The following is a 15,091-nucleotide window of genomic DNA, read 5'->3' on the forward strand; positions in this document are numbered from 1 at the left end:
AATAGATTTCTCCTCTTCCTGCCCCCCTTGGCACAGACGACACCTGGCCAGTCAGATGGTGTTTGAGGGTGGCTTTTCCTGCTGCCTGACCTTTCTAATTTTACTCACTCACTCTGGTTTATGTTTTGATCAAATTTGAACTTCGTTTTGGGGGATATGTTGGTACTGTGATGGGGTCATCAAATTGTTCATCTGAAAATAGCAACCCAGAATGTAAAAAAGAAAAAATCGGGGAGGTGGGGGAGAAAGACCAGTTCTACAGTGACAGAGCAAAGCGTCAAATAATCGTTAAGGGAGGTTAAAAAAAAAAAAAAAAAAGATTGGTTGCCTCTGCCTTTGTGAACCTGAGTCCAGAATGGTACACAATGTGTTTTTATGGTGATGTCGCTCACCTAGACAAGCAGAGGCTGGCATTGAGGCTGACCCCCAACACGGTACATCTCAGATGCCTCGACAGGCATCAGCATGTCGCTGTGTCCCCTTTAAAGAGCAGTCCTGGAAGAGGCAGGAGGCAGAGTAGCTTTGCTGCCGTTGGGACGTGGCCATGGAGACCAGCAGCAGCGCTCGCTGACAGCTTAGGAGGAATCCTTACATCTTTGTCTGTTAAATTGATCGTTCTCATGGGGGTCAGAAAAGCTGGTCTGGAATCGCTGAATGTTGCATTAATTGTGCTGTTTGCTTATAGTTGAATAAAAATAGAAACCTGAATGGAGGAACCGAGTCCCCGGATGTTTTGTCCTATTGGGTGTGGGTTTCATAAGCCTGGGAAGTCAAAGTCTCTCAGGGTGAGTCGTCTCCGTGACCAGCAAGTAATGGCTGGGACTTGTTTCAGGGGCCGTACGGAGGGTCCGTGCCTCTACATGTGCCATTAACCCACAGTAGGAGCAAACCGTTAGACTTGAGGTTTCTAAAAAAAAAAATCATAAAACGTGAGGCCGAGTCGTCTTGCCCAAAAAGCACCTTTGCTTCAAGTGGTCCTTTTGACCTGAGTAGGATGTTCTGAAGAAGCTGGCTGAAAACCGTCCCGCTTGGTGAAGTCTGGTGCGGACGCTGTAACAATGCCTAAGAAGTAGCCTGCACTTTCCGTTCTCGTGTGTTCTCCACAGAGGATCAGCACCAAAGAGGTGCGCAGGGTAGGAGGGTGAGAAGGTCACGGTCTCATGCCATCTGAGGAACCAAAAGAAAGGAAAGGAGGTGTTTGAAGGTGCAAATCACTGATTTGGTGTCTGCAATGGAAAGGGGGGATCCTGAATCAGGCCTGACAGGCGCTAATGACTGGCGCTTCCCCATCTTTCACTGCAGTACTTTTTTTTTCTGAAAAAACTTGAAAATGTTGCCTCGCTGGAAGCACATAAGGTAGATGTAAGTTTTCTTGTTTTTTTATTTTTTTGAGATAGAGTCTTGCCCTGTCACCCAGGCCGATCTCGGCTCACTGCAACCTCCACCTCCTGGGTGGGTTCAAGTGATTCTCCTGCCTCAGCCTCCTGAGTAGCTGGGATTACAGGCATGCGCCACCACGCCCAGCGAATTTTTTATTTTTAGTAGAAAAGGAGTTTCGCCATGTTGGCCAGGCGGCTCTCGAACTCCTGACCTCCTGACCTGCTTTGGCCTTCGAAAGTGCTGGGATTACAGGTGTGAGCCACCATGCCAAGCCTGGACGTTTTTTCTTTTTTTTTTTTTTTTACTTTAGAGTTTTAAAATTCATTTTTTACATAATAAGATTTTGCTGAACATAAGTTATAAAGAAAACAACTGTTGGCCGGGCACCGTGGCTCGCGCCTGTTATCCCAGTACTTCGGGAGGCTGAGGTGGGTGGATCAACTGAGGTCAGGAGTTCAAGACCAGCCTGGCCAACATGGTAAAACACTGTCTCTACTAAAAATACAAACATTAGCTGGACATGGTGGTGGGCGCTTGTAATCCCAGCTACTGAGGAGGCTGAGGCAGGAGAATCACATGAACCTGGGAGGCGAGGTTGCAGTGAACCGTGATCACGCCATTGTACTCCAGCCTGGGCGACAGAGTGAAACTCCATCTCAAAAAAAAAAAAAGAAAAAAAACAACTATCCTGTTGACCTTGACCTTGAAAATAAATGTAAAGACTGGGCATGGAGGCTCATACCTGTAATCCCAGCACTTTGTGAGGCCAAGGTGGGGCAGATCACCAGCCTGGGCAACATGGTGAAACCCCTGTCTGTAAAAAATGCAAAAGTTAGCCCGACGTGTGGACTTGCTCCTGTAGTCCCAGCTACTAGGGAGGCTGAGGTGGGAGGATCACTTGAGGTGAGGGGGTCAAGGCTGCAGGGAGCCGTGATTGCACCACTGCACTCCATCCTGGGCAACAGAGCAAGAGCCTATCTCAAAAAAAAAAAAAAAAAAAAAAAAAAAAGTAAAATGTGATACACGTACATGGTTAGACAAGTTGTGCGCTATAGGAAGAAAATGTCTCCTACCTTCCATTTAGTTATTGGTAAATAAAAATATATGTATCAGCATATATCTACATATTTATTCTAAAAAATAAGTCTTACTCTAGATACTGGCATACATTGTTCTGCCTTTTTTTTTTTTTTTCCCCAAGCTAATGAATCTTCAGTTAACAAGTCACCACAAATGTTTTGTTTTGTTTGTTTTGAAACGGAGTCTTGCTCTGTCACTGAGGCTGGAGGGCAATGGCACGATCTCAGCTCATTGCAACCTCCACCTCCTGGGTTCAAGCAATTCTCCTGCAGGCTTGCCATGCCTGGCTAGTTTGTTTTGTATTTTTAATAGAGACAGGGTTTTGCCATGTTGGCCAGGCTGGCTTAGAACTCCTGACCTCAAGTGATCTGCCCGCCTGGGCCTCCCAAAGTGCTGGGATTACAGGTGCGAGTCACTGCACCTGGCATTCACCACAAATGTTATTTGAAGCAAATATTTGATCTTATATATGTTCTATGATGTATTTAACCAGCCCCCTTGGGTGATAGGTTATTTCTGGTTGTTTGCTATTATAAACAGTGCTTCAGTGACCATTTATATGTATATAATGCTTTTTCAAGTAATTTTGTAGGGTGAATTCCAAGTATTGAAATAATTAGGTCAAAGGATATATACATTTTCAGTTTTTTTTTGTTTTTTTTTTTGAGACGGGGTCTCTTTCCGTTGCTCAGGCTGGAGTGCAGTGGCTCACAGCTCACTGCAGCCTCTGCTTCCTGGGCTCAGGGGATCCTCCCACCTCAGCCACCCAAATAGCTGGGACTACAGGTCTGTGCCACCATATACAGTTCATTTTTTTTTTTTTTTTAGTAGATATGGGCTCTCCCTGTGTTGCCCAGGCTCATTTTCAATTCTGATACTGAGAAACCATTCTTCGCAGAGATCACACTGATTATATTCATGTCAGTGGCGTATGAAATTACCTACTTTTGGCCGGGCGCGGTGGCTCACGCCTGTAATCCCAGCACTTTGGGAGGCAGAGGCAGGTAGATCACCTGAGGTCAGGAGCTCGAGACCAGCTTGACCAATATGATGAAACCCGTCTCTACTAAAAATACAGAAATTGGCCAGGCGTGGTGGCGGGCGCCTGTAATTTGGGCGCAATTTGGGAGGCCGAGGCGAGTGGATCACGAGGTCAGGAGATCGAGACCATCCTGGCTAACACCGAGAAACTCCATCTCTACTAAAAATACAAAAAACTAGCCGGGCGTGGTGGCGGGCGCCTGTAGTCCCAGCTACTCGAGAGGCTGAGGCAGGAGAATGGCATGAACCCGGGAGGTGGAGCTTGGCAGTCAGCCGAGATGGCGCCACTGCACCCCAGCCTGGGTGACAGAGTGAGACTCCATTTCAAAAAAAAAAAAAAGTACCTACTTTTTCATACTCTTATCAGTCTTCTCAAACATTTTGACAATTTGATATTTACGCATATTTAAAATCGTATAGTTTTTCTCTAAACTTCTGTTTTAATGAGACATTTTGATAACCACAAGTCCTTTTTCAAAGTCTGCAGATTAATGAGGAACTATAATGATCTGTTAGTTTCCTTGTCTAAAACAGGTACAGACTCAAATGATTCAGAATAAGGTGAACAAACCAACCAAAGAAGGTAAAATAAATGCAAAAGAAATTAACATAAAAAGAAAAATCTATCAATACTGGCCCGGCGCGGTGATTCACACCTGTAATCCCAGCACTTTGGGAAGCTGAGGCGAGTGGATCACTTGAGGCCAGGAGTTCAAGACCAGTCTGGCCGACATGGTGAAACCCCATCTCTACTAAAAATACAAAAGTTAGCCTGGCATGGTGGTGGGCACCTGTAATTCCAGCTACGTGGGAGGCAGAGGCAGAATTGCTTAAACCTGGGAGGTGGAGGTTGCAGTGAGCCAAGATCGCATCACTGCACTCCAACCTGGGTGACAGAGTGAGACTCCATCTAAAAAAAAAAAAAGAAAAAAAAAAAAAGAAAAAAACATATTAATACTAACATGGTACTAAAGAGAAAAAAATACATATATATGAGAAGGCAGTAGTCATCTTAGAAAGAAGGGTGATGCCATGTTTCCCTTCTTCAACTGGTATGTGATGCGAACTTGCCCAAGGGTGGCTAGGAAGTGGGTGACCCCCATTCTGAACTCAGCTCTGTCCTCAAGGTCCAGCTCATAACCACCAGGCCCACTGGGTCACAAATTCCAGCTTCCCCATTTGAAAAGAAAATCAGGTTTGCAGGGGGTTGTCAGCCCGCCTTATTTATCTCACACGGTTGTTAGAGGACAAAATCATCTTTTGTTGGGATTCATAGTTAATGTATGTAAATGACTAAACTTGGCCTGATTGTCATATAAGAATAAAGTACAAAAGCCCAGTTTCCTCAGGCCTGTTTCCTCACTGCAGCCTCCACCTCCTGGGTTCAAGCGATTCTCCTGCCTCAGCCTTCCTAGTCCCCCTGCCTTCCTTACTGCCTCCTCAGGCAGGTACTAGGAGGAGTTGGACAACTCTGTCCATAGCAGGTGTTAGGAGCAGGGACCCACATCCCTGTTTCCTGGTAACTGCCCTGGGACACATCCCTGACAACTGTGCAGTGGGACCTTTTTTTTTTGAAACCGAGTCTCGCTCTGTTGCCCAGGCTGAAGTGCAGTGCTACAATCTTGGCTCACTGCAATCTCCGCCTCCCGGGTTCAAGCAATTCTCCTATCTCAGCCTCCCGAGTAGCTGGGATTATAGGCACCCACCACCACGCCCGGCTGATTTTCATATTTTTAGTAGAGACAGGGTTTCACCATGTTGGCCAGACTGGTCTCAAACTTCTGACCCCAGGTGATCCGCCCACCTCGGTCTCCCAAAGTGCTGGGATTCCAGCTGTGAGCCACCGAGACCTTTTCTAAAGATAGCACCTACAGACTCAGACATAGAGCCCTTTCCCAAACTAGCTAGACTTTTTTCACCACAGTGAGAAATGGATGAAATAGGCTACAGGAAGCTTTCCTACCCTACCGAAGATGGAATACCCCTTTGGATATAGATCAGACGGGTCTCGATTCAGACCCCACCCCGCCACTTACTCTGGCGTGAGCTTATTTCTTCATCTGTGAAATCCTAGTGTTCTGTCACGTGGCAAGCGTAAGCACGCCATCCATGGTATCTGTTTCTCTTCATTACATGTCTTCTTTCTAGCCCTTTCCAGTATTATTTTCAGATGTACCTAATATAGAAACTCCAATGAACAGAGCTATTTAGGAAACACAATTATCACTGAGTGTGAGTTACAAAAGGTTTTACGGTTGGGATTAACCCATGTTGGTAATTATTTTTTAATTTTATGAGTATACCTTTCTGCTTTAGCCTATCATTGTGAACATGACTGGTCACATTTGTCTCTGACACATGAACATCCTGTAGGAAACAAGAATGATCTTCAGGTCATCGTACTTCTTTTTTTTTGAGATGGAGTTTCACTCTTGTTGCCCGGGCTGATGTGCAATGGCACGATCTTGGCTCACTGCGGCCTCTGCCTCCCGGGTTCAAGCGATTCTCCAGTCTCAGCCTCCCAAGTAGCTGGGACTACAGGCACCCATCACCACACCCAGCTTATTTTTTGTATTTTAATTACAATACAATGTAGAGACGGGGTTTCACCATGTTGGCCAGGCTGGTCTTGAACTCCTGACCTCAGGTGATCCACCCACCTCAGCCTCCCAAAGTGCTGGGCCCATCCCAGGTCATCTTATTCTAAAGAGCAATTTCCAGGGGTGTCCAAGGGAGAGAACACAGTCATGGGTTCTTAGCTTCTGTTTCTGGTTGGGCCAGTAAAGCCCCTTCCTCATCCCCCTTTTCCATGTATCACTAGACACGGAAACCAAAAACCATAGCCTCAGGCTGCCAAAAGCCTAAAACAAAACAGAGTAACAACAAAATAAGGTGGGTTGGACAAGCCTGATACAGCCTTAAGCATATGGGATCTTACTGAGATTGTCCTGACCCCCAAATCATATCCCTGAAATTTTGTATTTTTTACTATCTCATTGTTTTACATGTAAAATTATTCTAATAAAAGCAGAATATGAGGGGAGGCGGGGTCTAATATTACATGGGATCATTTCAAATATTTGGTTATGGTGCCTTCTCCCCAGCCTGCTTTCCTTTAAGGGTGCCCAATTTCTCTCTTCAGCAATGCATGCTTCTATGCACGACTGGCGCGTGGGGGGTTTTGTGTGTGTGTGTGTGTGTGTGTGTGTGTGTGTGTGTGTGTGTGTGTGTGTGTGTGTGTGTGTGTGTGTGTGTGTGTATGTGTGCGCGCGGATGCCTTCTATTCTTTAGGACAGAAAGGTGCCGTTGACCATGAGCCCACATCGAATGGTGCAATGCTATCTTCGGCCCCATAGAAGAACTTGGAAGACGCAGCTTTACCTGAAAGTCTTGAATGGCTCCTCTTTGACTCACCGAGGCTGTGGAGAACAGTTTCACGAGGGTGGCTGTCCCTCTGAATTGTGCACTGGTGAACCTAGAAGGGAAACCTCCTGCTACAATAACACAGCAAGGCGATGTGATGAACACTTTTATTTACAAATATAATTAAAAGCTCTGACAGTTATCATGCTCTTCCTTGGAACCTGAAAAATGTTTTGTTTTGTTTTTAAAGTGCATGCAAAAGAAGTAAAGCCTTTTTTTTTTTTCATCATTTTTTATTGTAAGAAAATACACAGTTTGAAAGTGTGAATAATGCAATATTTATGACCAAGAAATGGGACTTAGGAAGGGGAAGGGAAGTAAAGAAAAAGATCAAGATGATCTGATTGAGAGACAGTGTTGAACTCCAAATACTGAACTGGAAAAGGAGGGAGGTGGGGAGGAACAGGAGGAGGAAGTAAAAAAATTTGATCAGAGAAACAGTTAAAATACAATATGAAAATAAGTAATACCTCTCCTTAAATTCCTTCTATACACAAAATACACGATTTGCCAAAGCCCAATTTGTGCTACTGGGATTCTGTGAGCTCCTTTAAGTGTATTCACATCCTCTGCAACAGCAGAAAATGATTATGATACAATCAGAATATGCTGAAGACAAGTTAAACTCTTGCCAGCAGGTTCTTAAAAATCACAAGATCTCTTCACCCCACCCACCCCCCATCCCCCAAAAAGTAATAATATGTCACCACTGATATGTACATCACAATTAGTTTCTGTAAAATGTATCAAATTTTCAATCTTTAATAAAACTTTGTTTTTTTTTTTATTCCTGATGAATAAATACCAAAAAAATAAAATAAAATAAAATAATGCAGCAGCTAGTTAAGGTGTAAGGCTGCGGATATTGTGTCTCTCTCCCCCTTGGCATTTATTATTATTTTTTTTGCTTTACTTTCACAGATTGGTGGTAATGAGTGATTGCTTAAAGCAATATACATCCATTTTTTTTGTTGTTGGTTTATTGGTTTTGTTAAAACTGTCTCCAAAGTTTTCACTGAAACATTTTGAATCACATCAATACTGTGACGTGTACTATGAATAAAAGAGACGGCCAGGTTTTGGCCAGCACTGAAAGTTGACACGGGGGGAGGAAGGGGCCCCTGATGGAGTAAGAATAAACAGGCACTAGTCCGACACGATGTCAGTAAGAGTAAGAGAGAGAGAGAGTGAGAGCAACGCCCGTTAAAATGGGGAATGTGGTTTTGCAGGGTCTGAATTTTTTTCTGTTTTCTTTTTTTTTTTTTTTTTGTAAATGGCAAAAAATTTAATCTCATCTATAGTCCTCCTTAGGAAAATCTAATGTAACCAAATTCCCAAATCCCATTCTGAGGCTCTCCATGTCAAAAGTTTCAATCTCTCGCTCTTGCCTTTCCAATAGGTTCTTTATTCTCTCGCTGCGTTCCTTCTGAAGGGCAGCCAGCTCCTCTTCAATCTGAAACAAGCACAATGCAGTTCTTAATGGAAAGCATCTCCTAACAGGCACCCACATGACGTGCACACACATATAGGCACACACATGAAGTGCACACACACACAAGAACTAAGGGAGGACCGAGGAAGGCTGGCCGAGTCCTGTGATCAATGCATCTAAATCATTATATTTAAAACTTGCTCACAAGAATAAAAATGTCTGGGGTCCACCTGGGGCTGGCAATGCCATTCTAGCAAGCCCAGCAGCTGGGCGGATCTAGGTCAGTGTCCTGTGTGAGGGGATGGCTCAGGAGAAGCTAAAAGACACTCAAGCACAATTGGATTGTGCTGCTTTCCCACAGAGAGCCAAATGCCTCCTGGGTCATTAGTAATTTAGTTCTAGAACAGGAGCTGGGAAAATAGTCTGTTATGTTGGTCTCAGGGAACTACTGGAAGAAAGTGCAAATAACTGGTTAAGCAAATAAATGCTTAACAGCTTTGAGATGCCTCATGAAATCTTTTCTACTTCATATTCCTCAGAATATCTAAAGCAATGCATATTTCAGTTGGGATAACATTTATTATGCATGGCAATATCAGCCTATCATCATTTTAATTTTTTTTTTAAAGAGCCCTGCTGGTGATTTCTCTCAGTTTAAAAATAGCTGAAAAGTCAAATCTATTATACATTTGGCTTCCTCGTGCCATTTGGCAGCCCTGCTATCAGCTCACAGTACCTTTCAGGTGTCACATCAATCCCCCCAAGCAACACACGCCATTCCTTTGGCTGGGAACATTGAGGGTTTCCTAGCAGAGTAGCAGAAAGACTTAGGATGTGGGGTCAGACATGCGTGCCTTGGTGTTTCGGCCTGCAGAATGGGAACAGTGCCTACCTCACAAGGGTACCAGTAGCATAAAGCAGGTAAGTGAAAAGTGCCCAGTTTAATCTCCAACTAAGGAAGGCTGCATAGACGGCAGTTCCCTCAGCCACGCCCCCTTCCACCCAGTGGCATGGGCCCCCGGTAACGCTCTCATACCTTCTGCCCTTCCACCCAGTGGCATGGGCCCCCCGGTAACGCTCTCATACCTTCTGCCCTTCCACCCAGTGGCATGGGGCCCCCGGTAACGCTCTCATACCTTCTGCCCTTCCACCCAGTGGCATGGGCCCCGGTAACGCTCTCATACCTTCTGCCCTTCCACCCAGTGGCATGGGCCCCGGTAACGCTCTCATACCTTCTGCCCTTCCACCCAGTGGCATGGGCCCCGGTAACGCTCTCATACCTTCTGCCCTTCCACCCAGTGGCATGGGCCCCGGTAACGCTCTCATACCTTCTGCCCTTCCACCCAGTGGCATGGGCCCCCGGTAACGCTCTCATACCTTCTGCCCTTCCACCCAGTGGCATGGGCCCCGGTAATGCTCTCATACCTTCTGCTCAAGATGTGCTCTGCGCAGAGACACCCTCTGCTCTAGCTTCTGGAGCTCACGTTCATGTTGTGCCTCTGTTTGCATCTTGATTTTGCTCTGGTAGGCGTTGAGCAGCTCCATTTCCTGCTGGAGCTGTAGCCTCAAGGCCTGGCATTCTGCTTCTTGAGCCTCATCTAGCCGTAACTGTGGGCACAGAAGACACACACGGTCATGCACCCTTGCCTATGGCCCTTGGTGGCCTACAGCCCCTGGTGACTACTGGAAGAGGCTTCCTCACTTGGATTGAAATTGGTTCCCCCCTCAAAAACAGAGATGCTCTGGGTACATCTGAGTTAGGAATCAAAAACAGTCAAGTCTGCCCAGTGGGCTACAACGTACCAAACACATTCTTTTCAGTGCGGTCTGAAACCACAGCAGCAGGCATCAGGAAGGTTACAACTGCGGGCTTTGGAGGTAGGCTCCTGGGCTTGAATTATAGCTATACCATCCACTTGTGTGTGTTACACCTTGGCATATTACCTACCTCGCTAGATCTCATGTGTTTCATCCTCAAGAAAATAACAAGAATAGTTCCTATTGTCTGAGATTGGCGGGAAGATTAAATGAAAGAATTCATATAAAATCCTAGGCACGGTTCTCAATGCATTACAAGTGTTCAAGAAATAGTAGCAGTTATCATTATTTTGGTTTCCACTGATCATGTCCTTATTTCAAGGTCTTTAACCCTAAAATCATTTAGATACGCTTAACTCTAAAAAAATGAATCCAATTTCCATAAAACTTGAGGGATCTACCACAGTACTGTTATGCTCCAAGTAGTAATGTTGGCACCTGTTGTCGGCTATAAAAGTTACCTTGCTAGCCAGCCAATCCAAAACTCCAAGTGGTTCAAAATCTCTTCCCTGGCTGCTGGCTCACCTCTGTTATCTCACTGCTTTGGGAGGCCAGGGTGTGAGGATTGCTTGAGGCCTGGCGTTCAATACTAGCCTAGGCAATATTGTGAGAGCCCCATCTATACAAAGATTTTTTAAAAAACTAGCCAGGCATGGTGGCATGTGCCTGTAGTCCCAGCTACTTTGGGAGGCTGAGGCAGAAGAATCTCTTGAACCCAGGAGTTCGAGGCTGCAGTGGGCTATGATCACAGCACTGCACTCCAGCTTGGGAGACAGACTTTGTCTCATAAAAAGAAAAAATCTTTTCCCCACAGAGGGTAGGTACCCTTGATAATTTTAGGAGGCATAACTGCTTTGAAGCAATGCCTGAACTTTGTCTTATACAAGATACCCAGATCCTGCGTGGAGAAAGAACCAAGTAGAAGTGCCAACTTCTCAAAGCAGAGTTGAAGGCTTCAGACCATCAGCAGAACAGTGTTTAGGAATGATGACCCCTGGTCACAGGCTTGGTTTGGTCCAATTTTGGCAGGCCCTCAGTTTGGCTGAGAACTGAGATTAGAACCCTTGAATCAGTCCATCTACCCTGAGCTTATCTGTGTTTCCATATTGACCACTTTTCCAAGATACTTATTCTCCACCTTATGTACAGTTTGTGACAATATACATATCTTGATTGAAAAATTACTTTTCAAAATGTTATATTAAAACAGTTTTAGAAGGGCCGGACATGGTGACTCAAGCCTGTAATCCCAGCACTTTGGGAGTCCAAGGCCGGCAGATCACGAGGTCAGGAGATCGAGACCATCCTGGCTAACATGGTGAAACCCCATCTCTACTAAAAATACAAAGAATTAGCCGGGTGTGCTGGCGGGTGCCTGTAGTCCCATCTACTCGGGAGGCTGAGGCAGGAGAATGGCGTGAACCTGGGAGGTGGAGCTTGCAGTGAGCCCAGATAGTGCCAGTGCACTCCAGACTGGGCGACAGAGCGAGACTCTGCCTCAAAAAAAAAAAAAAAAAAAGAAAATAGTTTTAGATAGTTATTTGCACGTGTCTTCTTTTAGTACTTCTGGAGAAACATACTCTAGAGATTAAAGGAACATAAAATAAATTATGTAATATTTCCAAGGTACCGTCTAAAAATTAATCCTAACCAGGTTTCATTAAAACCCTTAAAGAGGACAGATAGTTCTCATTTTCCCAGTAAGGAATGAAGGGATAAGAGACATTAGACACAATACATAGTCTTTGGCAGGAACAGACTCACAGGTAAATGCCAAAGGATTTACTGGCTCCCAGTGAAGGCTGTTATTGATTCCCTCTTGATATGGGAGGTTCCTTATCAGTGAAGGAAGTGGAAGTCCTATTCCACTTGTCTGCATTAGTTGCTGTACGCCCCGGCTAAGTGGGTGAGAGGTTCATTCTATGGTCAGTTTAGACCATCGAAACATCTTTAAACATTCAGAACATCTCCATTTCCTTTTATTTCTGGCATGCTATTATTATTATCAGTAACTGGTACCATTGTTCTGTACCAGCTCCGACTCTGACGGCCCAGTGCTAGAAATCAGATATTACAGGATTTAGTATTTATCACCCAAGGTTACACACATCAAATCCATTAAAAAGTTGTTTTTCCTTGCTTTTTGAGACAGTCTCACTCTGTTGCCCAGGCTGAGTGCAGTGGTGTGATCTCAGCTCACTGCAACCTCTGTCTCCCAGGTTCAAGTGATTCTCCTGCCTCAGCCTCCTGAGTAGGATTACAGCTAAGTGCCACAAGGCCCAGCTAAATTTTTGTATTTTTAATAGAGATGGCATTTCACCATGTTGGCCAGGCTGGTCTCAAACTCCTGAACTCAGGTGATCCGCCTGCCTCGGCCTCCCAAAATACCGGGATTATAGGTGTGAGCCACCGTGCCCGGCTCCATTAAAAATTTTATAAGAGTATAGGTGAATATGTCTATTCTTTACAGTGGCTTACACTGAGGAAAAATATATGATAAGAGGCAATATAATGTAGTAGCAGTCAAGCATATAGGCGTACAGATTTCCCCCAAGATGGGTTCAAATCCTAGCTCCACCACTAGTTAGGTATGTGACCTTCCCCCTTACCCCCAAGCCAGGGGTTGGCACACTACAGCCCATGGGCCAAATCTAGCCTGGTGCCTGTTTTTATAAATATATATATATATTTTGAGATGGAGTCTCACTGTGTCACCAGGCTGGAGTGCTGTGGCGTGATCTTGGCTCACTGCAACCTCCAACTCCCTGGTTGAAGCGACTCTCCTGCCTCAGCCTCCTGAGTAGCTGGGATTACAGGCACGCGCCACCATGCCTAGCTAATTTTTTTGTATTTTTAGTAGAGACGAGGTTTCACCAGGTTGGCCAGGCTGGTCTCGAACTCCTGACCTCAGGCGATCCCCCTGCCTCGGCCTCCCAAAGTGCTGAGAATACAGGCATGACCCATTTCGCTCGGCCGTAAATAAAGTTTTATTGGACACTGCTAATACTCATTAATTTATGTTTTGTCTATGGCTGCGTTTGTGCTACAATGGCAAAGCTGAGTAGCTGTGACAGAGACCCTGTGGTCCACAAAGTTAATTACTATCTGTCCCTTTACAGACAAAGTTTGCCAACTCCTGTCCTAAGCAAGTTGCTTTACTTCAGTGAACTTCAGTTTCCTCACAGGTAAATTAAGGTCAAAACGGTAACTACTTCCAAGGGGTTTCACAAAAATGAAATGAGGTAACACTTATGAGATATTTACCATTGTACTTGCCACATGGTAAGTAGTCAGTGAAGGATACTGTAATGATCACATACTTATCTTCTCCCTGTCTCAGAAGAAAGGGCATTTCTCTCCTTTTATTCGAGGGTAATCATTGACCTCTATTTCTGATCCTGTTCTCTCTCATCTTATTTATTTTTTTTAAGAGTCCCAGTCTTGTTGTGTTGCCCAGGCTGGAGTGCAGTGGTGTGATCATAGCTCACTGCAGCTTTGAACTCCTGGGCTTGAGCCTCCCAAGTCACTGGGACTACAGGCATGTGCCACCATGCCTGGCTAATTTTTGTATTTTTTGTAGAGACAGGGTCTTGCTATGCTGCCCAGGCTGGTCAAGAATTCTTGGCCTCAGGTGACCTTTCCCACAAAGTGTTGGGATTACAGGCATGAGCCACTGTGCTTAGTCTCTCCCATTTTATATAACAAACATTCATTGAACGCTGGCTGTATGCCACACATTGTTGCAGATGCTGAGAATATAGAGAGTAACAAGACAAAAACCCTATCAACCTCTACATCTCTTATCAACTTCTTCCTTCTCTTTGCCTTTCACCTCTCTCTCCACTCCTTTCCTCGCACTCATTCTGATCCTAACCCTCTACTTCTACCGCTCACATTGAGGTAACCCATGATGGTCTGGAAGTGGTCCGTTACCTGACCTTCCAGCAGCATCTGGTATTGCCGACTGCCCCTTCCTTCTTGAAATCTTTGTCTTCTGAGATACCACAACTTCTTGGTTTTTGTCTTCCCTGCCTATTCCCCTGCCAGTAGTCCTTACCTACCTGGCCCTTAAATGCGAGTGTTCCTAAGGTCTTTGTCTTGGGCCATCTTCTTCCTCTAACCGCTCTTCCTAAGAATCTCATCTATTTCAAAAGCCTCATTTACCATCTACATATGTGCAAATGACTCCCACACTAAACCTCTATTTCAGACTTTCCTTCTGAGGTCCAGACGAGCTCCTCTAGTCTACTAGAGACATCCTCCCCTGGATGCTTCCCAGGCTCTCAGGCTCCACACAGCCAACACATCACCTTTTCCTTCCCACTCCCCAATCTGTTCCACTTCCTTTTTTACCATATAGGTAAATATAGGTAGACCATCGTCTACTGTTTATTTTTGAGATGGAGTCTGGCTCTGTCGCCCAGGCTGGAGTGCAGTGGCGCGATCCTGGCTCACTGCAAGCTCTACCTCCTGGGTTCACGCCATTCTCCTGCCTCAGCCTCCCAAGTAGCTGGGACTACAGGCGCCCGCCACCACGCCTGGCTAATTTTTTGTATTTTTAGTAGGGACAGGGTTTCGCCATGTTAGCTAGGATGGTCTCCATCTCCTAACCTCATGATCCACCCGCCTCGGCCTCCCAAAGTGCTGGGATTACAGGCGTGAGCCACTGTGCCCGGCATTTTTGTTTTTTTTTGAGACAGAGTCTCACTCTGTCACCCAGGCTGGAGTGCGGTGGCATGATCTTGGCTCACTGCAACCTCTGCCTCCTGAGTACAAGCAATTCTCCCGCCTCAGTCTCCCAAGTAGCTGGGATTACGCAAGTGTGCACTACCACGCCCGGCTAATTTTTGTATTTTTAGTAGAGATAGGGTTTTGCCATGTTGGCCAGGCTGGTCTCGAGCTCCTGACCTCAGGTGA

At 45.4% G+C, this 15,091-nt stretch overlaps 1 protein-coding gene and 1 long non-coding RNA gene across 14 annotated transcripts in view; both read right to left on the bottom strand.

The window, feature by feature from the left end:
* Positions 1-225: 225 nt before the first annotated feature.
* Positions 226-6,976, bottom strand: LOC144333140 (uncharacterized). The gene is made up of 2 exons (XR_013401539.1): positions 6,883-6,976; positions 226-1,167 (listed from the first exon to the last, which is right to left on the bottom strand). It is a non-coding gene; the product is annotated as an uncharacterized LOC144333140 (long non-coding RNA).
* A 41-nt stretch (positions 6,977-7,017) lies between these two features.
* TAOK3 (TAO kinase 3) overlaps positions 7,018-15,091 on the bottom strand; it is a 233,109-nt gene continuing 225,035 nt past the window's right edge. For 12 of the 13 annotated variants that reach the window (XM_077955353.1, XM_015152930.3, XM_077955348.1 and 9 more), the window contains 2 exons: positions 9,782-9,964; positions 7,813-8,377 (listed from right to left, as the gene is read on the bottom strand). In XM_077955353.1, the coding sequence (XP_077811479.1) occupies positions 8,216-8,377; positions 9,782-9,964 (345 nt within the window). In that variant the 3' untranslated portion in view covers positions 7,813-8,215. Of the gene's footprint in view, positions 7,301-7,812; positions 8,378-9,781; positions 9,965-15,091 lie in introns of those variants that run through there. The other variant, XM_077955357.1, reaches the window with a different exon arrangement.

The sequence above is a fragment of the Macaca mulatta genome, chromosome 11 (assembly GCF_049350105.2).
Source record: "Macaca mulatta isolate MMU2019108-1 chromosome 11, T2T-MMU8v2.0, whole genome shotgun sequence".
Classification (NCBI taxonomy): Eukaryota; Metazoa; Chordata; class Mammalia; order Primates; family Cercopithecidae; genus Macaca; species Macaca mulatta.